Source organism: Herpailurus yagouaroundi, unplaced genomic scaffold (genome assembly GCF_014898765.1).
Source record: "Herpailurus yagouaroundi ecotype Mexico unplaced genomic scaffold, PumYag 161, whole genome shotgun sequence".
NCBI lineage: Eukaryota > Metazoa > Chordata > Mammalia > Carnivora > Felidae > Herpailurus > Herpailurus yagouaroundi.
The window spans coordinates 10,063,023-10,083,072 of NW_024412402.1; the positions used below are offsets into that span (position 1 = coordinate 10,063,023).

Below are 20,050 nucleotides of genomic sequence, written 5' to 3' on the forward strand. Positions count from 1 at the left end.
TGACCGGAGATGGTGTAGCCTCCGCGATCACTGAGTTGACAATGTGGAGCTTGATCTCAGCGATAAGCCCCAGGTCTTTTCAAAGACCTGGGGGGACACAGGGCAAAGGCAGGTGCAGAAGTGTCCCGGGGGCAGCCAGGGGGGTGACTGGACCCCCCGAGTCCCTCAGGACCTGCACCTGCCAATTCTGCAGCCCTAAACTACTCACAGACTCTAGACGGACCCTCCCCCCCCCCCCCCCCCCCCCCCCCCCGAAGGTGTTCCAGGCACTCTTACCTTAGAACGAGACATAGTCCTTGTCCACTAGGAACGGTCTCAGATAAAGACACACAAAGCACATAGAGAGGACGGTGAGCAGCAGTGACCTCGGGGAGAATCAGCCTGCATCTGTGTTTATTTGGCCAACAGCACTTTTCCAAAGACTGAATTGCAGTCTTTGGGAGGACACTGTGGGTGACCCCTGGCCCCTATGAGCCACTATGGACACCATCCACGTGGCCTCCACAGTTTTGTATTTTTTTTTTTTTTTAAGTAGCCTTCATACTCAACATGGAGCCCCATGCAGGGCTTGAACCCACGACATGCGTAAGTTTCAGGTCCTGCCGTGGGCGCACCCACCCAGGAGCAGGGGGAGGTGGGAGGAGGAAAGGGGGAAGGGGTCCGGGGGGAGGGGAGGAGCTAAGCTGGACCAAACAGCTGTCACCTCCTCCCTCTGACCAAGGACCGAGTCCCTTCGGCCCTACAAACGCTCCAGCTCTCTGACACAAAGGAAAGCACTTCGGAGCCACTAGGAAACAAATGGTGTTTTATTCCCTTTTGTTGTGGAGAGGATCGATCACAGCACAGAGGACAGCGGCCCGGTCACGGCGGCACGTCTGGTTGGATGCCACGAGAACACGATGGATGGGAGGGGCGGGGTCTGCTTGGATTTTCCATTCTGTATGACCTTCGACCTCTTGGCAGTTCCCTCCGCAGCAGGGCTGTGCCCACCTGCCCCGGGTCTCTAAGCCACGTGTAGCCGCTGCACTTGCCGCTCTAACCAGTAACAGGTGGAGCAAAGGGCTTGGGAGCCATCGCTGCTCCCTGACCAACGGGACGCGGGCAGAGAAGCACAGGACGCCTCCTCTCCCTGCTGCTTTGCTGGCCCCCACAGAATGGAGCCCCTCAGCCACTGCCTACCAGAGACCTCATTCAGGGACAGGAGTCTGAGTCCAGAAGAGCCGGGCTGTAGCTGGGAGTCTGGGAAGCAGGGAAGGTAGGAGAGAGGAGCAGGGTTCCAGAGCCCATGGGGTTATTGCTGAGAAGATATGCAGGGGGCACGTTCCCCAGGGGCAGACTAGAAGCCCGGGGCCCGGGATCCCGGGCTGCTCTGCGACGGTGCAGGGCAGATGAGGACCCCGGGGTGGAAGCCCCAAGTGGGAAAGGACCGTGGAAGGGGCACAGCCTGCGTGGAGGCAAAGCTGGGCTCACCAGCTCCTTGCCGTGAACCTCCCAATTGCCAAGAGACCCTCAGAACAGACCTGGGTCCGGACTAGAATACAGAAGCAAGGTTCTTGTGAATGAAGTGAAGAGAGGCCAAGAAAAATGATCACGGAGGTGATGTAAACCTTCCCAAGTCCCAAGACAACTGGAGACCCCCGCCCACACCCCCTAGCCCCACACCCACCCCCAAATCAAGAGAAGGGACTGGTCTCTCAGGGAAAAAGCGGACTCCCAGGAGTGGGAGATGATGGGGGTGGGGGCCACAGGGGGGCAGGGAGGGGCTGACGGTGACATGGCTCAGCACCCACCCGGGAAAGCGAGTTCAGGGTCACTAAAATACAACATCATCCACAAACAAGCAGCCACAGAGACCACAGTCATCAAACACACACAGACACGTCACAGGACGTGGACGAGACCGCGGGCTGCGGGCAGGAGAGGCGGGTGTCAGTTGCATCGTTAAGTTGAGGATTGTGTTCCAGGGGACGGCGAAGGGGCCGGGGGACACACACACACTCTTGGCTTCTCCTGGGGAAAGATCTGCTGCTGAAGTGGCCGGTGTTCTTAAGCATCAACACTTGAGTCTAAAGGTTCAAGCAGCTCCTTTCAGGTTCTGGGAGCTAAAGGGGGAGAGAATCCAAATTAAAACTCAACTCTGCCTCCTTTCTGGCGTCTTCACTGGCTGTCTCCCCGCCTTAACGCAGCGCCTGTGCCCCCGTGAAACTCGCAGGAGACCCACTCCGAGCTCACGTCCCGTCCCCGGTGACACAGGAGGACGAGGCTGAAATGCAGGGAAAGGGGGAGGGGCCTGGGAGGGGGAGGGGGGCCCAGGGAAGCGCTTCTCCCAGGAAGGCTAGAACCTGTTAGACATGGAAAGAAAATTGTTAAACCCGGGGTTTCTATTTCAGGACACCCCCAGTCGTTGCTCACAATCCTGAGACCTAAGAGAACAGGGTTTCTGAGGAAGCCCTAGTTTAGGAAAAAAACCAAAAAACAAAAAACAAACCCCAAGCCTCCTTCCCTTGAGCCTCCCCCCACCACCCCCAAGATCAGACCTGCCAGTGGCCATGAATGGACAGAACCCCGAGCCACCAGCTAGGACACCCGACTCCTGGATTGGCATCTAGGGCCACCTCGTGTGTAGGAGATCACTGACCTTCCCAAGCCCCGTCTAGGAGACGGACAAACTGAGCCCCGCGCTGCCCACCCACGAGGCTGTTGTGATAACACGATCTTGGATGGCTGCTCTCTCTGACCTCAGTTTCTTCATCTATAAAGTGGGGCTCCATCCCACCTGCCCTACTTGCTTCTTCCGGGAGGCTCAGGCAAGTCTGTGCGGGGCAGCACTTTGAAAACTAAGACATTTAAAGGCAAACCCTCGCCCGTGTCCCTACAATGAACAACGGAAGCAAATGCGAAATACGGTCCCCCTGACAGCTGAGAACTGAGAACGGCTAACGCTGGCATCGGGGAAGGGGGAGATACACTATTCTCCCTAGTTCTGTGTTAGAGTTAGCAAGTTTGATTCTAAAGCGTTGACGCTTTTTAAGCGGCCCTAAGCTACTTTCTGAACCATCGCTAAAAGCCATTATCTTTGAGCTACTCTGATGTTAGGAGGAGTTCACGAACTGTCATTCTGTCCCAAGTCCTGCCCCCATCGCAGGGAAGGTGACCTTCCATTAACCTGGCCTCCGGTCGTGCAGAAGCAGAAGCCCTATTCCCCAGCCTTTCACCGCGCATGTGTGGTGCCCTCAGATGTCTCCGTCCATCTGTCCCGTTGCCCTTTCAGACACAAGACTCCCCAGCCTGGCTCAGAATAAACGCTGTGCCCGCTGCAAAAGCTGGCCCAGCACCTCCCTGAGGAATGAACAGTGACGGAGACAGAGGAAGACACGGGAAGACAGGATCCTACCTTCCTACCTGAGGGCTGCACCTCAGTTCTCTGCTTTCTGGGGCTCCGTTGCTGGAAAAAAAATGGAACAGATTGCAGTGAATGGACCCCTCACCCCCACGGACCACCCGCCGCAGCAGCCGTGCCCAGGCCTGACGCTGGAGGAGTCTGAACCGTGCAGCAAAGAGGGGGCTTGGCAGGATTCTGAGTCAGACAGACTTGCTGGTTATAGGAATTGGGGGCACATTCCTTAACTTTTCTGAGTCCCTGGGTTATCGAATGCGGATCGCGAGCCTCTGTCACGGGGCTGTGCGCACACGAAGGGGGCTCTATGAAGCACCTGTCTCGTGCCCGACACAAAGCACATGCCCTATAAACAGCGGCGGTCAGGGGTAGCAGCCGGTGTGGTGGAGATGAGGGCCCCCTGGGCCCAGGGCCCAGAGCAGGGGCCCCGGAGACCGCTCTCCCCGCACAGACACAGGAGCACGTCCGGTTGGCTCTAGGGAGGCCACGGTGTCTGACCACCATCCCTCCCGGAGCCATCCGAGGACCCTCCCCCACTGCTTCTATCCCACCCGGGCCGGTGGTCGTGACCGCTACCATTTGCAGTGATGAGGTTCTCCACCTGCACCTCCTCATCCCCCGGAGCCCTGCAAGAGAAGGAGAAGCTTCCGTCGGCGCTCTGTGGGGCAAACCCGCTGTCCCTGCTGGGGCAGGGCCATCTGGAGCAGGCCCCTGCGAGTCACCGGAAGGCTGACTCCACCAAGGGGCGCGTGGGGCCGGGGGCGGGGGCGAAGCTGGGATTGAAGGGCTGTCAGGGGAACTCGCAGGCACCCGTCAGTGCCGGCCCCACTGTGCACTGGGAAGGAGGGGCTTGGGGCCCCCTGGGGGCTGGCATCGTGTCCTGCCAGACTTTGGACTTCTGAGGTCCACTGCTGCCCCTGGTTTTTGCGGTAGACTAATGGGGTACGGGGTGGGGAGAGAGGTGAATGACGGAGCCCGAGCTCCTCCTCAGCCAAAGAGCCCCATGCACAGGTGATGAGCAGAGACAGCGTCGCAGGTCCTGTAGAGACGAGATGGACCTCCCGAGAGGCTCTGAGGCCCACTGCTTCCCTTCTCCCAAGCCCAACTGTCTCAAGGGCTTTCAGACGCGTGTCCAACACCTTCTTTCTTCCCTCCCCTCCTCAATGTACATCAGAAGAGAGTATACAATTCTGATCTCAATACACATCAGAAAAGAGGAGGGGCTAACCCTCCATGCTTTGCCCTCGTGTATGCTAGAACATGCCTGGCACACACCAGGGGGCCCCGCCCTGTCCCCTCCTAGCGGCACCTCCGATATCCACAGACACGCCATCCTTACCGGGGCTTCTGATTGAAATTGCATTTGCATCTGCGACCTGAAAGGCAAAGAAACCACCCAAGGTCACGCTCCCGGCTTGAGTTCAAGGTCACGCTCCTGGCTTGACCACAGCAAAGCTGCCACAGGGGGCTACATAAAAAGCACAGTTATATGTAGCAATCCTCTGTGGGAGTAGGGTTCTTCTGAGGTCAAGGTTCAACATTCAAATGCCTGGACGATGGCCATACCACAGTCTGCTTGATCGGGCAAGTGCAGAGGGCTCCGCGCGGCCCGGGCTCTCGTGTGCAGAAAACAAACGCGGGGGCACCTCTCTCAGAGCACTCTAAGGACAGCTCCTCGCTATCTCCTGTGACTCCCCGACCTCTGCCTACTGGACACAGCACCAGGACAGCCACCCTGCCCTTTCTGATGACCTCGTTTTCATCAAGCATTTATTTTGTTCACTTTTCTTTAATGTTTATCTATTTTTGAGAGAGACAGAGACAGAGCAAGAGCAGGGGAGGAGCAGAGAGAGAGGGAGACACAGAATCGGAAGCAGGCTCCAGGCTCTAAGCCATCGCCACAGAGCCCAATGCGGGGCTCTAACTCATAAACAGCAAGATCATGACCTGAGCCGAAGTCGGACGCTTAGCCGACTGAGCCACCCAGGTGCCCCTATTTTGTCCATGCTGCCCTGTTTTACTGAGCACTTACTATGTGCCCCGCACGATGTTAGGTGCCGGAGATAACAGGGAGAAGGGGCCATCTCTCTCTCCCCCCGAGAGAGCACGGCCGGGCTCCTACACTGTTCTCCACTCCCCCGGCAGCTGCAGACATCACTCTACAGAGCCAACAGGGAACGAACAAACTTACTCAGGATAAGGAGAATCCCCACGGAGAAGAGCACCACAGCAAACACCAGTCCCCCAATCCGCAGAGTCTGGTAGTCTGCCAAAGGAGCAGAGGTGACAAAAGGAAGGGAAGAGCACGGCTTCCCGTCCCTGGGCGGGGCCACACACCCCCCTCCCCACCCCCCAGGGTTACCATCACCGCTCACCATAATGAAAAGGGTCCTTTTCCTTCTCCTGCTCGGCTGCTGAAAAAATAAAGGAGTGTGGGCAAGAGGAAGACAGCTGCACATCTGGTTCCCTAATACCCCACCAGTGTCACTTCCCACAAAGGGACTCCTGGGAGAGAGAGCCCATTAAGCAGAGGTGCCCGGGGAAGCACAGAAGGGCCTGCCCACTAAGGCCAGCCCGAGAGCAGAACTGGGTACCACTCAGAGCCCCGGTGCACAGCACATCCACATTTCTTGCCCCTTTGCATTGTTACATTATGCCCCAAAGGCAGGGTCTGTTAGCCCCCTGTTACAGGTGGGGAAACTGAGACCAAGGAAGAACATGTGACTTGCACAAAGCCAGAATCTAGACACTGATGAGCGGGCCTGGCTCCCAAGGTTCAGGCAAAAAGTCTACAGGGACCTGGAGTGCTTGAGAGCTTGAAAGTAGAGCCTGCTGGACCCTCTGGGGAGAGGTGGGCGGGCTGGAACAGGGTCTGTGAATACACGCTGCCTTCCAGCAGTTTCTCTGCTGACTTCAGCGGGGACAGGGGAGTCACTGATCAGACATGGAGAATCTGAGAGCCCCACCCTATGTCCCAAAGGGCCAGGACCTGGAGGGGTACTTACCACTGGCCAGGACGCTGGGAGCCAGCAGGCTGCACAGAAAGATCAGCACCACCTCCATGGCGTCTGGGGACAAAGGAAGGAAAGTGAGTCTCTGCACAGGAGACCCACCACCCCAGCCCTCGGCCGGGTCAGGGGCCGCGTAGGGCTCCCGGCTCTATTCTGAGTACCCTCCACACAGTAAAAGTTCAAGCCACAGAATGGAAGTGGCTGACACTTACTGAGCTCTTACAGAGGGCTCCGCACGCATTAATTTAGTTACCACAGCTGCCTACTATGACAATCAGCAGGCGCAATGACTGACCCGTTTTGCAGGCGAAGAACCACAGTTTAAAGAAGTTAAATGAGACTCCTGATAGTGAGTGGCAGAGCCCGGGCCCTAACCCCTCCACCACGCTGCCTCTCTGGTGCCGAAGCCGGAAAACCCCAAGGCTTTGGTGATGACCCCAGCTGCGCCCTCCTCTCCAGGCCATCCTTCCGGGACTTCCTGGCCTGGTTCCCCACAGCCAACACCCATGGTCGGAAGTTCGTTCTTCTAGGAGATTAAATGGGGCAGGTAAGCGAATGCCTCTCCAGCCCAGCCCGCCCGCCAGGTGGGGCGGGAGACTTGCTGTTCACTGGTCTCCGTAGGGTAAACCCTGAAATGCCAACAGCTCTCCCTTAAGTTGCCCCCGACACCCTCACCTCTAAGGTGCCCGAGCCAATTCTTCCTCCAGTCTTAGTTCATAATCCTCCAGAAAGGCCGTTTGGTCAAACAAAGGCAACGTGCAGACCGGTTCTGAGTGCCAGCATCCTGACCTTCCCCTTCTGTCCGTGAGCTCATCGAGCCCCTGGACTCTGGGGCCAGGGGCCCCAGGATGGGCCATCCGGATGGAGGCAGCAGGCGGCCAGGGACAGATTTCAGTGGAGTCACACGCAAGTCACTCCTGGGCTTAAGGAAGTATGTTTGGTGAAGAGCCATCAAGGAAAGGCAGAAAGAAACCCACACCAGGAAAGCGCAAGGCTGTCTGTCTTCCTCCAGGGTGTGGGACTGGCAGTGGCCTGACCCCCCCCTCCCCAGACCAGCGTCTAGTGGCCAGGACCATGCTGGCCCTGAGGGATCGCCCCCATTACTTGCCAGTCCCCACGCAAGCATCCTCAGCTGCCCTTCACCTCTCGGCCACCAGGGGTCAGAACAGCTGCATCCAGAGTCGCGCTGAGACCCAGCCGGGGACTTGGGAGAAAGCCGCTCGGTGTTCATCAAAAGGCAGTAATTTGCTTCTAATGCCATCTCATCTATTATTTGTAATTTTTTCCAATTTTACGTATGTTTTACATTTTATACGTATAAAAATATATGTATCACGCCCGCATACACAGTAATAAGATGAACACTCATAACTTAAAAACTAGAACTTTACAAGCACCTGCTACATTTACCTACATTTTCCTCCAAATCGTCCCTCTGCCTCACTCCCAGAGGTAAACAGTATCCCGGACAACGTATATCCATACAGTTTTTTTTCATCATTCCCTTGTTCTTCCTCAAAGAATTTTTTCTTAATGAAAGATAAAATTCACACATCATGAAACTTCATCATTTAAAAATGTACAATTTTCGGGGCACCTGGGTGGCTCAGTTGGCTAAGCGTCTGGCTTCAGCTTAGGTCACGATCTCACGGCTCGTGAGTTCGAGCCCCACGTCCTGTCTCCCTCTCTCTCTCTCTCTCTGCCCCTCCCCAGCTCGTGCTTTCTCTCCAAGTAAAAACATCCAAAAAATTTTTTTTAGTAAATACAAAGCACGCAATTCAATGGTTTCGGTATCCGCACAAACCTGTGCCACCATCATCACTAACTCCAGAATATGTTCATCACCGCAAAAAGAAACCCCATACCCAGTAGCCATCGGTCCCATTCTGCACCCCGGCCCCCAGCCCCTGACAACCACTGACCTACTCTCTGCATCTGTGGATTCGCTTATTTTAGACACTTCACGTATCTATGCTATGCTATGTAGCCTTTGGCATCTGGCTTCTGGGATTTAGCATCACGTTTCCAAGGTTCATCTATGTTGTGGCCCGTGTCAGAACTCCGTTCCTTTTTATGGCTGAGTGATATTCCTCTGTATGGCTATCCCTCCCACTCTTCTTCAAAATCTATTCGTCATGCACATATTATCTTAATAAGATGCGGGTCGTGGAGCTTTTTTTGAGCTTTGTAATGATCATACTATGTTGTTTGCAGTCTTCTGGGACTGGCTATTTTTGTTCAACGTTGTTTCTAGGATTCACCCATTAGGACATGTAACCTTCGGTTCATTTCTTTCCAAAGTTGTGTAGTATTCCACTGTGCAGCTTAATTATCACGTATTGGTTCATTCTCCTCTCAGTGGAGATCTTTTTGGCTTTTCCCATTTTGTGCGATTATAAATAATGCAGCTGTGAACATTTTTATGCATGGTGCACAGCGTAAGACGCTTTTTCTTTTCTTTCTTTTTTTTTTTTTTTTTTTACCATCACTTTCACATGGAATACTTTTTACATCGGAACCCAGTGCAAATACATACTCATGTATACCGGGGATAACAACATCACAAAACAACTCTTAACCTTAAAATGAATGATGCCCTCTGACGGTTTCTGTTCTGATTCCCTTTTAAAAATAAAATGGCTAGACCCACTAACGGGTCATACCGCAGTAGGAAGACGTATATTCTAGAGACAGGCCTAGGAGTGTGGTCACTGGGTTGTATGGTACAAATTGTCGACCTCACAGAATACTTTCGGATTGTTTCCCAAAGCGGTCATCCCCGTTTCGACACCCCACCACACCACCTGCATGACTGTGCCTATCCCTCGGCATCCTTATCCACACTTGACGTGGTCAGCCTGCTTACTTTCCGCCAATCTAGAGGTGTGAAATACGGTCTTAATCGGCTCGCTCATTAAAGGAGTCGGGCTTCTAGTCCTTCATCGGTCACGTGTCTTTCAGGTCTTCTGCTCACTTTGCCAATGGGTTGGGCATTATTAGTATTATTCAGGTGTTATTCTGGATATGAAATCTTTGTCACGAAGTACTGCAAAGGTCTCTTCCCTATTAGCGGCTTTTCATTTTTTGTTGTTGTTTTTCAACGAACAGAATTTCTGAACGCTAACGTAACTGGACGCGGTGTTGCTTTTGTGCGTGTCTTGTTGAAGATACCGTCAGCCTGAGTCAGAAAGAATTTTCTTCTGGACATATTACAGCTCCGTCTTTTACATTTAAATCTTCATGTCACCCAGAACTGTTGTTCACGTGAGGCAGGAGGCAGGGATCAAATTTTTACTATTCAGGGGGTGTATCTGCTACTACAACTTCCCTTTCGATCTAGGGGTCGGTCTGTGTGTCCCTGCATCCGAATCTGTGTCTCCATTGCTACAACTTGACAGCGATCTTCCCGTGTGGTAGGAGAAACTTCTCTCTCCCTCTTCCCCCTCTTCCTTCAGGAATATCTTCCGTCCTCTTTGTCTTTCGCTCCTATATATAAATTTTAGAATCAGCCTGTCAAATTCATCTGAAGCTGTTGGGATTCTCACTGGAATTGAGACAATGGATCTGAACCTTGAGTCTCCTATCCATAACGGAGTCTTGAGACTCCTATCTTGAGTCTCCTATCCAGTCTGCCTTTCCATTTGTACATCCTTTTCAACGTCTTATATTGGTTTTATAAATGCTTTCATATAGGTCTCGCACATCTCCCACGAGATTTATCCCTAGGTGCCTTATACTTCTCATTGCCATTTCAAATGCAATCTCATGTGTGTTTCCTAATTTTCGCTGCTACAGAGGAAGGCAATTGAGTTGTACATATTGATCTTAAACCCAACAATCTCACTCATTAAATCTCTGTTAATATTTCTAATAATTTACTTACAGATTTCCCCTGGGTTTTCTCTGTCGACATATCATCTGCAGATGATACAGTACTGTTTCTTCTTTGCCAATGCTTACACTGTTGGGTTTTATTTCTGGTCTTCTGTACTGCTAGGCCTTAGAGTAAAATGTAGAATAGAGGCAGTAATACAGGACACATACACACACATGCAGTCTTATTACTGGTTTTTATTTTTTACTTGTATTTCATTTGTGTGTGTGTTTATTTTTAATTCTTCCCAGTTTTACTGTGATGGGACACCTAACATTGTGTACATATAGGGTATGATGATTTGATGCATGTTTATGCTGCCACATATTGCCACAATAAGGTCAGTTAATACCTCCATCACCTCACATAATTATCTTTTGTGTGCATGGTGAGGAATGATAAAGAAAATATGGCATATATATATATATATGTACATATATATAATGAAATATCATTCATTCAACCATAAAAAGAAGGGAATTACTGATTTTAAATAGATTTCTTCTAATGTTTTATAAGTGCCCCTGTAATCCTGGTTTTCCAAGATGTTTCTGTTTTACATTAATTATGAATGAAGGTTCTGGATCTATAGCTTTTAGCCTTTAATCCATCAACGAAGTAAATTATGTGCATGGGTTATCTAATGTCAAATCATCCTTACACTACTGGGATAAAACCAATGTATTATTGTCTTCCTAATAAATTGTTGGATTTGGTTTGTTGCTATCTTGTTTAGGTTTTTGCATTTATGTGCGTAGGATTGGGCCGTAATTTCTATTTTATTGTGTTGACCTTGCCCGGTTTGGGTATCATGATAGTCCTGGCCTCACAGAACAAGTATTTTCTCTCTTGCTATTCCCTGGAAGAGTTTGCAGAAGACAGAAATAATCTGCTCTGTGAACACCTGGTAGAATTGTATGACTTAGTCTTCTCTTTGTGGGAGCATTTTCAATTGCCTTTTCAATTCATTAATGGCCATGACACTCTTCAGATTTCTCTTCCTCTGGAACATATTTAATGAGTATAATTTTTTATAGCAATTTGCCCTTTTCTGCTTTCAAATTTATTATCAGAAAGTTGCTTATAGCATTTTATATTTACCCTTAGAAATCACTAACTTCTGTTGGATCTGTAGTTATGTCTTTTTCTACATTCCTAACGTTGTTATTTGTGACTTTTTTTTTTTTCATCAGCTCCACCAGATGTTCACTCATTGTATGTCTTTTCAAGAACCTGCTCTTGGTTTTGCTGATCCTTTTTACTGTGTTTTAAATTATCCTTCATTCTGCCTTTACATGTTCTTTGGGTCCATTCTATTATTCTTTCTTTATATTTATCTTCTTATGTTGGATACCTGGTTCATTAATATTTAGCTTTTCTTGTTTTCTTTTTTTTTATTTTTTTTTAACGTTTATTTTTGAGACAGAGAGAGACAGAGCATGAATGGGGGAGGGGCAGAGAGAGAGAGGGAGACACAGAATCTGAAGCAGGCTCCAGGCTCTGAACCATCAGCCCAGAGCCCGACGCAGGGCTCGAACTCACGGACCGCGAGATCGTGACCTGAGCTGAAGTCAGACGTTTAACCGACTGAGCCACCCAGGCGCCCCCTTTTCTTGTTTTCTAATATCAGCATCTAAGACTGTAATCCTCCGAGTGCTACATTTACCCCAACACATGAACTTTGAAATGTGGCTATGGCTTATTGTTAAGTTCTTAGTACTTTAAATTTGCACTGTAACCTCTTATTTGACCCAAGTGTTATAAAGCGGTGTGTATGTTAATGTCCAAAAGTATAGTGATTTTAAATTACTTTCCTAATTGACTGCTAACTGAAATGCACTGTGGTCAGAGAATGTGGTCTGAGGATACAGATGCCTCAAAATGTATTGACCTAATATATGGTTAGTTATTCTAAAAATTATATTCCATGTATTAGAAGACTAAAAATTCCTTCATTGTTGGGAAGAAAGTTTTATGTGCCTATCAAATTAAGATTATTAAACTGTGTTGTTTAAATTCCTACACACTTTATTTTTTTTGACTGGCCTGTCAACAATGGAAATAGGTGTTTTAAAGGATACCTCTAGGAGGAAGGATTTATATATTTATCCCTGTGTTTCTTATAGTATTTAACAGAAAAATTAAAATTGCTATATTGTCTTATGGGTTGGATTAAATTCTATTTCACTTTCCACCTTCTTGTGTCCTTATGTGTTGTACGTATATTTTATCATCTTGTAAATGGCAAAGACCTAGATTTAAAAAAATTTTTTTTCTTAATTCCACCTGATAATTTTCTATTAACTATCAAGTTTAGCCCATTTAATTTTATTGTGACTATTGACATATTTGGTCTGATTTGTTTCTCTTTTGACCTTTTTTTTTTTTTTTTTAAGATTTTTTTTTTTTTTCTTATTCACTTTCTCCCTCTACTGGTTAAGAAGTTATACACGCTATTTCTAGTCCTTTAGTGGTTACCTTTGGAATTTTACCATGTGTGTTGGCCACAGACTGAATGTTTGTGTCCTCCAAACTCATATATTGAAACCTAATTCTCAATGGGATGTATTTAGAGATGGGCCTTTGGGAGGTGATTAGGTCATGAGGGGGAGTCCTCATGAATACCATTAGAGTCCTTACAAAAGAGAGCTCTCTCACCTCTCCCCCCAAGTGAGGCCTCAGTGGGAAGATGGCCATCTGTAAACCTGCTTTGCCAGCACCTTGACCATGGACTTCAGCCTCTAGAACTGTGAGAAATAAATTTCTGTTGTTTGTAAGTCCCCCAGTCTAAGGTACTCTGCCGTAGCAGCCTGAGCAGACAAAGACAGTCTTTGATTTAACAAAGTCTAAAGTTAAAACGTATCATAGTTACTGGGTATAACACCCTTCCTGAAAAAGACAAAAACACAAATCACCTCCCTCCTAATACATGTGCTACTGCACAAAATTTCAGTTCCGTTTTCAATTCTATGACATAGATATTACAATGTATATTGCATGGAAACATGTTTGTTTAGATTCACTCGCATGTGTGGTAGCCGGCCTTCAAGACGGTCCCCACTACCCCCTGGTATTGCATCCTTGTACAGTCCCTTTCCACACTGCACCATCTGTGTGACCACTAACATACAGCAGAATTGATATGTCACTTCCAACAAACAACAGATTATAAAAGGCACGATGGCTTTCTTTTCTGGCTTGTGCTTGCTCCCTTGCTCTCTCCCTCTCTCCAACTGCTTGCTTTTAGGGGAAAAGGCATCTGCCGTGTCTTAAGGCTCCTCCAGCATCCCTGCCGAGAGGCCCATGTGGCAGAGAACTGAGGGCCTCAGTTCAGAAGCCCGCCAGGAAGGAGACCTGCCATGAACCAGTAAGTGAGCCTGGAGGCAGAGCCTCCAGCTTCCACATGATCCCCACCCCTGGCTGACAGCCTGACTGCAGCCTCGTTAGTGACTCGGAGCTGAACCACGCAGCTCAGCTGCTCCCTCGCTCCTGACCTCGGGAACTGTTTGAGAGAACTAATGCTGTGGTTTGAGGCTCATTTGTTATGCGGCAGGAGATAACCGATACGTTGTATTTACTAACTGATTTCTTCATGATTCTTTCTGCTGAACCTCAGCCATGCATCAAGACCTTTTCCTCACTCCTGAAGAACATCTTTTCACAATTTTCTTTAACAAAGATCTATTACTTACAAACTCAGGTTTTGTTTACTGAAAATGTTTTCATTTCACCCTTCCGGTGGACAAACTCTTAGGGGAATCCCAGGAATTCTGACTTCCTAATATTCCGGCCTTGGTGTGATGCCCTCCCCGAGTGGGGACCGCTGCTGGGACTGGCTGCTAGCCAGGAGAGGGGCTGTTGTTTGGGTTTGTTTTTTTTTTTTTTAATGTTTAATTTTTAGAGAAAGAGAGAGGGACAGAGTACGAGCAGGGGAGGGGCAGAGAGAGAGGGAGACACAGAATCCGAAGCAGCCTCCAGGCTCTGAGCTGTCAGCACAGAGCCTGACGCAGGGCTGGAACCCACGGACTGCGAGATCACGACCTGAGCGGAAGTTGGACGCTTAACCGACTGAGCCACCCAGGTGCCCCCTTTTTTAATTAATTTTTTCAATAGGAGAGGGATTTTTGGCAACAGGGTCCCTCCTAGGAGCAGGAAAGACACACGTTAAGGGTTCCAGGGAAGCAGTTCCTGCCATGCCTTCCCCTCAACTCCCCCCAGATCCCTTTCACAGCTGCTGAGGTTCAAGTCCATCCTACAAACACACACTGAATTCTAGAAAGAGCCACCCTCTTCTGGGCTCTGCAGGGGATACGTGGGTAAACAAGATACAGCTTCAGCTTCCAAGGACTGGCAGGGTTTGGAAGCAAAGGGCTCCAGTACATCAGCAAGTGCGAAGAGAGCTTCAGGAGACGTAGAGACTACAAAGGAGGGTCCATCGGGGCAGGGAAAGGGGGAGCAGGGATTACAACATGGAACCTGGGACGTTCCCATGGGGGAGCTGACATTTCAGCTGGACCTCGGAAGGAGGATGGGATTCTGATGGACAGGGGCAAGAAGAGAGAAAAGCCAGGGCTCCCTGGCAGAGGAAATAACATGAGCCAAGGCAGTGAGAAGGAGAAATGGGAGGCAGGGATAACAAACAGTACTCAGTTCAAGTTCAGTTCGAGTTGAGCCTCGAGGCACTCCTTGGATGATGGCTGCCTGAAGTGGCCACCTCACCTCAGAAGGATTCTGAATGAGGTCCATCAGGAGAGGGGGCCTGGCCCCATTGGTAATGTCTGCACAGCACTGGAGGGTCCGGGACAGCAATCTGCCAAGTAGTGGCCATTTCCAGAGCAAGATACCCTCCAAACAGTGAACGATCCTGTTGAGCGAGGCATGAGGGGTGGGTGGTGAGAATTCTGGTAAGTCAGATTGTGGAGGCTCTCGAATGCCAAGCCGAAGAGTAAAGGCTCGTCTTTGTGTTCCGGAGAAAACATCTCTGATCAAGTTACAGTGTGCTGAAAGAAATACTGTTACGGATTTGGAAAGTGACCCACTCCCTGGTCCTCCAACCTGCTGCCCAGGCCTGGCCTCCACCAGCCCCACCTCAGCACAGGCCTCCTCGGGGTGACTCTCGGCCCCTGCGCCCACTTCGTAAAGTCTCGTCGGTACCGTTGGCATTGCCCCTGAGTCAAGTGGCCAAACACACACACAGAGCCTCTGCAAAGACACACAATGCCCTTCTCTCACTGCCGCACCAAGAAACCCCAGAGGGGCCTCCCCTCCCTCCCACACAACCGCCCCTGTGCGTGCCACGCCCTCCCAGTTACCACACGTTCATCTCTCCCAGGAGGGAAGCAGGGCCCTCTGGGGCTGGCTAAGGGTGGGTGCGGGAGGGGCAGAGAAAGAGGCACTAGAAGTGAGAAGTCTCATTTCCGGGTCACAGAGTCTAAGGAGTAGATGGAAGAAGGGAGGGAGGGATCTCTGGAAGAGGGAGAAGCAAGGCTGAGTTGGGCAGAGCTGGGAGAAAGGGTTCAGGAAACCACATTAGCCTCCAGATGCACGTGAAGCCCCGGAACCCTGCCTGGGGGGAGCCTGAGGACCTGGCTCTCAGGGACAGGGTCTCAGGACAGTGGGGGGAGGGGGGGGGCGGGGTCCTGGCCCCCTTACTCTGCTGCTCCCCAGCTCTGAAATTCTACACCATAGACCACCCTTCCCAGCGGGGGGGAAAATAGGACCAGCCACGTTTTGCTTCCTCCGTGGCCCGTGGCATCTTATGAGAAAGACTTCAGGTTTCCACTGGTGGTTCTTCTCCTTTCCACGTTCACAGTTACCTCTATGTCGGTAAACAGCTGACATTTCAGGTGATAGCAACCCTTCCACATTAATTTCGCTCCCCGATCTTCCTGCCTTTTGCACAGTTGCTTTCTGCATGTGCGGGAGAAAGCAATCAGAAGAGTTTCTCCGGCGATTATCTTTCCATTCTGAGTCACATAATTTCACATAATTGCTGGGTAAAAGCTGCTCAGAAAAAGAAGCCACTAGTTGATGATATAGCAACATATGCTCTATTATTTTTGATTCCATGCAGCAGTGAGGTAGATCAGAATACCCAGTTCCATTGTGAAAATAACTCCGAAACAACCTCCCTCTAAAGCGCACAGCCTCCAAATTACAGTGGAACTTGATCATCTCACGCTCATGCCTCTCTCCCTCCGCCCCTAAAGCCTCGAGCCCTGTCCAGTGCATCTGGCCTGCCTGTCTTTCTTCAGGCTCAGCCCATCAGAAACATGCCCGGAGGGATCACTGACGCCTGAGTCCTGGCAGGATCCCCAAAGAAACATGAGCCCCACCCCCCACTCCAGACAGGACATGCTGGATGGGACCCGTTTATGGGGCCACAGAATGCCTGGGCCCCATTGTTTAGGCTGACTGGTCACCCTCGACTCTGTAATCAGATGCCAGGGGACAGGACTTAGCCTGTGATGTATCCAGATCTCTGCAACAAAGAAGCCCGTTAAGAGAAGATTCCACCGTGTATAAATAGGACAAAGCTAAGATGTGAGGTTTACCAGATGGAGCTGGAATCACAGCATGCCAGGGTCAGAATGATTGAGATAAAAGCTCTTACTTCTCATTTGAGGAGACCGAGGCCCCAGCAGAGCAGTGATGGGGCCAATTCACACAGCCAGCCAGGGCACAGAACTGTCTGCGGCTCCTGTCTGAGGCTCTGGTGGGCTCAGATAGGGAGACGGGCAGGCCAGGCCTGCAGGACAGGAGGCCACGAAGGCAGCCGGGAAGGAGATAGGAATGGGGTTGCACCAGAGCAATGAGAGGGGGTGGGAGGGAAGCACCTGACAGGCTCCTCAGCTCTCCATGAGAAGACCACCTCTGACTGAGGACATTCAGGGGGGCAGCGCTGGCTTCTGGAAGGCGAGAAAGAGTATCACGTCCAGAGAGACCTTCAGGAGGCTTGGAGCCCCACTCTTAGTCTCTCAACAGGGGGGCAAAAAACAGGAAGGCAAGAAAAGAAAAATTAACAGTCCTTTCCAATTATCCCGGCCATGCCGTGTGGCTGATCTTGGTGCAGGTGGCTATTACCTATAGCCTAGATCTGGACAGCCTGAGGCTCGGCGAAGGACCAGAAAGAGAAAAGGCCCAGGACTAAAAAACGTCAAAGACAAATTGGTCTGATTTACTGACAGAGAGGTGGGTTCTTCAAGTTCCTAAGACATTGGTAAGTCTGACTGTTTGTCAGGAAAACAGGACCAGACTGTCTGATCTATTTGTGTCAAGATCGTATTACAGACGGGGCACTGGCCCCAGCAGCCTTTTCAGGCCTCCTTCGCCTGGGATTCTGTGCAAGGGTCGCGTGTGCACCTCATGAGTGGTACCAAGAGTTCCGATGACACGTGCTAATGGATGGGGCTCGGGGAAGTGGCCAGCACAAGCCAGCAGATAAAGCCCACACCCGTGCTGTACCTTGATGAGAACGTAGGTGTGATAACGCCTCCGTGCTGGAAAGACTGGAATGTTCTTGATCCTCTCGGGCACCCCTTCCACCCCTGAGGTCTCCCTGCTTCCCCATCCACGCAGGGACAGCCAGGCATTCAGACACACCCCCACCTCCTTTCACACACACAGAGACCCTGTCCTCCCTACGCCGCTCCTCACCTTGCTGCTTCCCACCCCGGATGCTTTGGCCTAAAGCTCTCTCGGGCTTTTATGTGCCAGAATAAAGAGAAAGCAAAGAACAAAAGGACAGTCATCATCTACTTGACAGCTGTGTCTGGAAGAGCTCAAGGGGGCACTTTTCCAGGCTCCGTCCTGCTGAGCCCAGAACTCCCTTGGCTCCTTCTCTGCCACGCGGCTGTTTGCAGGATGGGGAGGGCGGAGGGGAGGGGGGTGCCGCGTTTGCTCCTCAGCTCATGTTCCACGTGACCAGTAAACCTAGAAACGGCCAGGACCACACTGTGGCCCCAAACCGCTACACTCCGGCCTTGAAGCTCCCCAACCACAGGACCCTGGGCCCCTCCCCCAAGCTTCATCATGTGTAAAATACAGGCTGGATTCCTGATCATCTTGGGCCCTCTTCGGGGAAGCTGCTCAAAATCCCCATTCCTCATATAGCCACGTGACATAGCTGCGGCCTCCCTACCCGTAGACGCCTCTGTGCAATGTGCAGCCCATCCCCCACCCCAGGCCAGGGCGCCTCCGCCTCAGGTTCAGGTTCACGCCCACGAGCCAAGGGCGACAGAACACGGACCTCCTGAAGAGGGACGTTCAGGCCCGGGGTTCTCCCCGCAGCTCACACATGGCCCAGTCCCCACTCACATCACACACCTCTCGGGGCACAGCCTTGACGGGAGCGTGAAAAGGAAGGCGGAGGAAAGACAGGGGAGTTTTCGAGGTGGTAGGAAACAGTGAGCTCGGTGGTAGGAATAAAGAAGCAAGGTGCTGGCAATGGGGGGTTGGGGGCTGGGGACAGAGGCCTGCCGGCAACATAGCAGTCCTTCTGTGAACCCCATGGAAGGCAGTGTGAGGAATGGAAAAGTCTGAGGTGGAAAGCCCATATCCGAAGCCCAGTCTTGGGGCCTGGAGTGGCATAAGAGGTGATAATAATAATCACGATGAGTAGCCTAGGAAGTATATATTACCATCAAACCCATTTTAGAGGCAAAGAAACTAAGGTGGAGAAAGAGAGGTCCCCTGGCAGGTGAGAGCTGGATTCTAGGCTTCAACCCAGCTTTGTGGGCTTCCTGCTGGGAGCCCAGAACTCATCCCAGGGGAGGGTCACCTATACTGCGGCTCCCTGGAGGCAGGGGAGGGGTGGGGGGGCACCTCCCCAGGCAGCTGCCACTCTGTTCTTGCTCTTCCCCAGCCTCTTGGGCTGAGCTCTGCACGGGGGCCACAACAGAGGGCGCTCCTGTCTCAGAGTGAGTCTTTACCAACCAAGCTCCCCAGCGTCTCTAGCTTCATGCATATTCATACAGTGAACACACAGTGCCTGCCAGCTCACCCGGAGGGAGAATTTATATTCCCTTGTTGGACAGAAAGCTGTTTACTCAGGAGGGTGATTTTTTTTTTTTAACAGATTACAGAATTGCACAGCTGATGCGGCTGCATTTGTGCCACACCAAGTACTGTTCTCAGTGGTTTAAATATACTAACTCATTTAATCCTTACAGCGGCTCTAGGGAGTGGCTCTGATTTGGATCATCCCCATTAGACAGATGGAGAAACTGAGGCCAGGGAAGTTAAGTAACTTGCCCAAAGTCCCAGAGCTAGAAAGTAGCAAAGCCTGGATTGGAACCCAAGTAACCTGGCTCCAGAGTCCTCGCCTTGAGCCACTCTACTCACCTGCCATTCTGCCTCTCCGTGGTTTTGTGGCCTTGAACAAGCTACTCTACCTCTTGGAGGCTTTGCTTCTGAAATGTAGAACAAGGGTAACGACACGTATCTCAGGAGCCATGAGGATGAGAAGAAATCACTTTTGTGTGTCGACAAGAACACTGGTCGGCCCACGCCCTTCCCTTCTGGGAAGGGGATCTCCTTTCGGAGGGGAGAGGGCGCCTCCCCCACCCCAACCCTACAGGTCTCCTGGCTAAAAGGAGCAGGTCTGAGACGTCAGTGGTCCCCCAGGGACTGTCACTTGGTGGGAACAAAGGGAGGAAGGGTCAAAGCAGCCAAGCTGTGAAGTTGGGGCGGGGGGGGGGGGGGTGGCGGGGAAGCCGGGAGGGGAGTCAGTTCACCTGCGGGAACAGAGGAGCAGGGAGAAGGGAGAGG

At 51.1% G+C, this 20,050-nt stretch overlaps 1 protein-coding gene across 4 annotated transcripts in view; it reads right to left on the bottom strand.

Annotated features, from left to right (window-relative positions):
* Window positions 1-785: 785 nt before the first annotated feature.
* FXYD6 (FXYD domain containing ion transport regulator 6) overlaps window positions 786-20,050 on the bottom strand; it is a 30,910-nt gene continuing 11,645 nt past the window's right edge. For 2 of the 4 annotated variants that reach the window (XM_040483154.1, XM_040483155.1), the window contains exons 2-8: window positions 6,403-6,465; window positions 5,773-5,811; window positions 5,589-5,663; window positions 4,737-4,773; window positions 3,974-4,023; window positions 3,403-3,445; window positions 786-2,102 (exon numbers count right to left, since the gene is read on the bottom strand). In XM_040483154.1, coding sequence (XP_040339088.1) covers window positions 3,417-3,445; window positions 3,974-4,023; window positions 4,737-4,773; window positions 5,589-5,663; window positions 5,773-5,811; window positions 6,403-6,460 — 288 coding nt within the window. In that variant the 5' untranslated portion in view covers window positions 6,461-6,465 and the 3' untranslated portion in view covers window positions 786-2,102; window positions 3,403-3,416. Of the gene's footprint in view, window positions 2,103-3,394; window positions 3,446-3,973; window positions 4,024-4,736; window positions 4,774-5,588; window positions 5,664-5,772; window positions 5,812-6,402; window positions 6,466-20,050 lie in introns of those variants that run through there. The other 2 variants (XM_040483153.1, XM_040483152.1) reach the window with 2 other exon arrangements.